General features: G+C 42.4%; 1 protein-coding gene across 1 annotated transcript in view; it reads left to right on the top strand.

The window, feature by feature from the left end:
• The first annotated feature begins 3,598 nt into the window (after window positions 1–3,598).
• Window positions 3,599–5,461, top strand: part of EIF2B3 (eukaryotic translation initiation factor 2B, subunit 3 gamma, 58kDa) — a 56,337-nt gene continuing 54,474 nt past the window's right edge. Inside the window, exon 1 of the mRNA XM_010292753.1 lies at window positions 3,599–3,641. Within this exon, the coding sequence (XP_010291055.1) occupies window positions 3,599–3,641 (43 nt within the window). The remainder of the gene's footprint in view (window positions 3,642–5,461) is intronic.

Consider the following 5,461-nt stretch of genomic DNA (forward strand, 5'->3'; position numbering starts at 1 on the left):
CAGAACAGCACTCTTGTTTGTGCAAAGTTTCTCAGTCAGCAGTAACCATCCCAGGGAGGTGAGTTAACCTACTGCTCAAAGTACCATCTCACTGCATTGAATTTGCCAGGATTTTCTTCTGTCTTCTGCAATATTCTAGTTGCCGTATTATCACTGTTCAAAAGGAGTGAAATTCCTCCATTCTAACCTTAAGCTGTTATTCAGGTCCTACTAATGAGTGAAAGATGAGAAAAATTTTTGGAAATCCAGCTCTGTCCTCAGTGCAGTGTACGTTTTTGTTCAGTTGGGCTTAATGCTGTAGTGCGCCAACTTTAGCATCGTCCTGAAAGCATTTTAGGTGTAAGCTCAGTTTCTTATAGTAATATGATGCAGCAGCTTCTGTTATAGCCATTAACAAATCTGGAAATTTTAAATCATGAGTAATCTGGTCTAACCAGAAACTAATCCAGTGTGGTTGTAAACCACTGTAATTACTTGTTTAAAAAATGCAAATTTGGACTTTGGGTGGATGTTAAGCTGTTCTTGTGGTAACGATAGATTTTTCTGTGTCTTTTTTCCCCCTTTTTTTATCCCCCCTGATACTTACATTCATCATCCTATGGTATTTCTGATGGTGTTCTGTAAAATGCCAGCTATCTATTAAAATAATTACTCATAAAATTATTTTGGTTTGAAAAGGCAAGAGATGTCTGCAAGTGGCCTCAGTCTGACTTCAGTTCTCATTTGGTTTTAAGTTCTACTGTCATTCTGCAAAAAGAATGATACGTTTTCTAATGTTAAGGCCTTGTTTTAATGCAGTTCTTACTTGATACTGTCAAAATATTAGCTGACAAATTAAATAGGTTCTTTTAAACTAGAAAAGAATGCAAGTATCTCTGCATTTCTTGTGTGAGGTACCTATCACTTGGTGTATTTATTCACTGCAGAATTGGGCTGTTTTCCAATGCTGATATTGTTCTGAGCCCTGATGGCTCTCCATGTCCTGGAATCTCATGTCTCAAGGCTGATGTTGCCTTAAGTCCAGGCTAGCATGTGTCTGAGGATGTATCTGAATACATGGGCTGAGTCATGACCTCAGTGTAGCCAAGTCGGGAAGCTGCTCTGTTTTTCTGTAGGGAAGCAGGATTCATCAAGTCTCACTGCTCATATCTTAGCATAGTATCCCCTAAAATACATTTTTCTTCTACGTACCCGTTCAGCATTGCTGAGATGTGGAGCAGCCTGTGTCCTGCAAGTCACAGCCAGACTCCCTCTACAGTGGCAGCAGAGCCAAGTTTTCTGACCACTTTTAATTTCTGCCTGAGATGAAAGCTGTTTTCATTAATTGATTAAATATTTGACACTTAACAGTTGTTGGGGTCTTGTCAGGATGAAGTGTGATTACTGTGTTACAAAATACTAAAGTCTCCAGGTCTCAGTGGAGTTGAGATGCGAATAGGTATGACTGTAAAACCTTACCATGAATCAAAAGTGAGACAGAAGCAGTAGGTTCCAGGGGGAAATTAAAAGGAAACACAGGTCAAAGCACCAGCTGAGGAAGCTACAGACCCTTTGAGGAGCAAGAGCTAAGTATAATTCAGCAGGTGAAGGAAATGAGCATTTCCAGATTTACTGCAGAGGACATCCTACATGGGCTGGATTTGGGTAGGTTTTGGTAATTTAAACCCTAACACTTGATTTTATACCACACACACCCCCACCCCCACCCTCCCCGCCTTTGGATTCAGAGCTCATGTCTTCTTACTTTCTAGACTGTAAGTGTTGGGGAGAGCCAGATGCCACTTTGTCTAACATGCAACATGTATTGTTCTTTTCTTTCTTCTCTTCTCTCTCTCTGTTCTTGCTTCTAACCCTAATGACCTGCTATCAGACTCTTTGTCGGGTTGTTCTCCAGTCCCATGAAATTTAACTGTTTTGAGTGCAAGCATCTCCAAAAGACAGAGATGCACCTTCCATCATAAGAGCCCATTTGCTCAGCAAGTGAAAATCGTAGCAGAAGAAAGTGAGTGATTGGGTATGGCCTGTGCACAGTAACAGGTTTAAAGAGGGATTTTTAATTTGAATAAACTGAGGTGCAGAAGTAGGTGGTTTTCATGACGTACCTGGAAGGATATTCACAATAGGAAATCCAAAGGTATGTGTAACGACTTCAGTTTGTGCTGCTTCTGGGCCCTGTAAAATAAAAGGAAATGCTTCTAATGCTTATTTCCACTTTGGTTTTCCCACTTCTGCTTTTAGTTGGAATTTAAGGTCAGGTGAAGGGGGATTTCTTTTTTCCTGTGTGCTTTAGTAGTCTGAAGGTATGAGATTACCTTAAATCTCCAAATTTTGCAAATCATAGATTTTAAGTTCTAGTCACTAGTAAAACCCACCTCTACCTGAGAGGCACAGTAGGTCTTTGGAGCCTTATTGAGCAAGGTTGCAATCAGCCAGTCAGCTGCCGAGCACCGTTTTGTTTGCCTTTGAGTCTAGGCCAGTGACATAAAGAAATTGTGGCAGCCTTGCTGTGTTTAAGCTATATATTGCTGGTGACCTACAGCTTTGACCTAGTATTCAGTTTCACTGCTTCCCATGCATTTACTGTAATTATTTGATTTAAGAAAATATATCATATGTCTACTGCTTAGCCCTTTGGGAACTGGCGTAGGAGGGATCAGCAGGAGCTGCTGTTCATCAGTAGCCTCTGTACAATCCTTCAGCTTCAGTTGTTTGCTTAAAACTTGTTCCTCTCGTGTTGTCATCCTTTCAGCCCTGGTGATTTTAGGGAGCAATTATTTACTAAGGTGAATTTCCACAAAGCAGAAAGCAAAATGAGCCGAAAATTGGAAACTGTTAGGGTTGCCAGGTGCAGATTTTTAGTTCGTCCTCCTTTAGCAAAGAAAGCATCTCGCAAAGCTTGATTAAATCTCTTAAATCACAGTTTAGCCCAGCATAAGAAAAATAAGCTCAAATACTAGATCTGAACCAAGTGACTAAGCCATGTCCCGTTGTGTTGGAATTGAATTGGTTATAGTGCACAATAATCTACTTTATTGTCATCCTGGCCTTAACTGTAGCATAAGATGATTACATTGAATGTGTATAATAATAAGGCTTACACTTTGTATATACTGCTTTAAATATTTTGGCACACCATAGAAAGAACCTTTAACATGCAAGGCTTGATTAATCCTTTTCCTCTGTGTATAGAACAAGTAGCTGCCAGAGCTCAAGGGTAAAACCTATTAATAATGTCTCTGGTACTCCCCGCCCTCCTTCGCAGTGTATTCTCTTCTGTTCACACCAAACTGCGGACTTATTATCATTTTGGTCTCTCTCTTGCTTTCCCAGTTTCTACATAACAATTCTATTCTAGCAGATTGAGTCTAGTATAAAAGTGTGTATTATAAAATATTTGCACTTTCTCTGTATTTTCAGTGGGGGACAGGGAAAGAGAGAAAGGGGCAGGGGGGGTGTGGGGAGCCTGGCCCCGTCTTTATTTCCTACAGCTGTTAGCACTCAGCATGGCAGAAAAGACCCTTAAAACCAAGTTTAGGGAAATGCTTTCCCTAGCAGCTGTCTGGCGTGCTCCCAGGGGGATATGCATGCATCCAGCGACATGGCCGTGTACCCCCTGGGAGCGCTCTGTGGACTTGGGGTGGGTGAGGAATTACTGTTCTTATTTTCATATGGGGAAGCTGAAGCAGGGCAAAGAAAAACATCTTACTTAAGGTCATGGGATGAGTTGGCTGCGCAGCCATCAGCACCATCACTCTTGTGCATCAAAGTCAAGAGGGATGTTGACGTTAAAGCATGCTGTTGGTGCCAAGGTAATGACTCTTTTCTATGGGAGGTCACACTGGCTTATTGTAAACCATTACTGACCCTGAACAAATATTAATCCTGAGTTCTGACTGCTAACCTGTTCTCTTTATACTAGAGAAAATTATTTAATCTTTGGCTTTCAATGAAAGTTGGTTCTTTTACGAAGAAGTTTTCAGCATGTTTTTTGTCAGAATTAGGCTCATACTTTGTATTATAGTCTCATGGGTATATTAATAATATAACACAACAAAGAAAAATGGCAGGCGGTGAAGGTTTTAAATGAAAAATATTTATTATTCAGAAGGCTTGCAAGCAACGTAGGTCATTAGATCAATAAAATACTTTTCATTCATTTGGCAAGTACTTCCCATTCCTGATGCACCGTCTCTCCAGAAGCAGTGGTGCGAGGATGGATGGGTGGGTAGGCACCAGAGCAGCTGATGTTAAGCTGCGAACGTGGCACGTCCTCCCTTGCCAGGTCCTCAAGGACCAAAGCGCCTTTTACCCCCCGTCTTTGTAAATAAGGTCGTTACGAAACTGGAGGAAGGGAAACAGTGAAGAGGGGGTGCCTCTGAGCTGGAGAATGGAGGTCAGGGTCGGCCAGCTGGCACCCACTGCATGCTTTGTAGGACACCTTGTAGTAGCCTACGCTGTCTCGAAATCTTGGGTGATTGCTTTTCTGTGCCGCTTTCCTCTCCACACACAAGCTCTCTCGCATCACCGAGGTATTCCTCACGGCCAGAACTGAATCAATTTTCCCATCCGAGAAGTGACACCCTCCAGTTAAACTCTGCTCCCGTCCGTGGAGGCCCCGCGGGTGGTGGGGGCTGGGCTGCGCTGCTGCGGCAGCTGCCGTTCAGCCCGGAGGTGGCAGCACTTCACCGGTGGGCAAAGGAGGCTGGGACACAGTGGGGACATTCATCCGGCTAAGTGCTTCTGCATCTCTTTGGCCAAAAGCACTGTGTTTAAAAAAAAAAAAAAACAAAACCAAACACTTGAGGTCATAAGGTGTCTGGGATTTTTGAAGAGCCAACTTAACAGTGGTCTTTTATTATTAGTGAGTTTACAGCCAAGAGCTGTCCCGTAAATGAGCAATGCGATTTAGGGATTTTAATTTTTTTTTCCCTTTAAAAGTAGGAATGCTTGAGACATTAAAGGTGGTCTGGCAGCTTTTGCCCTGAGGCTTCTCTTCACGTTAGTCTGTATGCTGGCCTTGTATCAACATGAGAGCACCACCTCCATTGCAGACAATTGGGTCAGCAGCGTGTGTTTGAACTGGATGGCACGCTTCTTCACACAAGAATACAGTACATGGTGTGGGGGATAGGAAGAATGCGGTAGACTGGCAACATGGACTATGTGAGCTACATGCAGTTAACTAGAAAAGAAATGAGTGTGGAATGCATAGTTTGCGCTTAGTGTGCTGTTACTTATTTACTTATTTTGGAGGGATGGGAAGGAAGATGAACTAACACCCTATAAGCCCACGGTGGGTGTAATTCAGATACCAGTTCAGGAGCCAGGCTGATAGCAGGTATGATTGGATTTTTATTGTGTCATTGCTTAGATTAGCGTTAGAGTACGGACAGCCTCAGGTCTTTGAGCTTGTTTAAAGACCTTCATATTTTCCGTCAACAGCTGTATGAAGTTAAAGGGA

This window comes from Phaethon lepturus, unplaced genomic scaffold, assembly GCF_000687285.1.
Source record: "Phaethon lepturus isolate BGI_N335 unplaced genomic scaffold, ASM68728v1 scaffold29658, whole genome shotgun sequence".
In the NCBI taxonomy this organism is placed as follows: Eukaryota; Metazoa; Chordata; class Aves; order Phaethontiformes; family Phaethontidae; genus Phaethon; species Phaethon lepturus.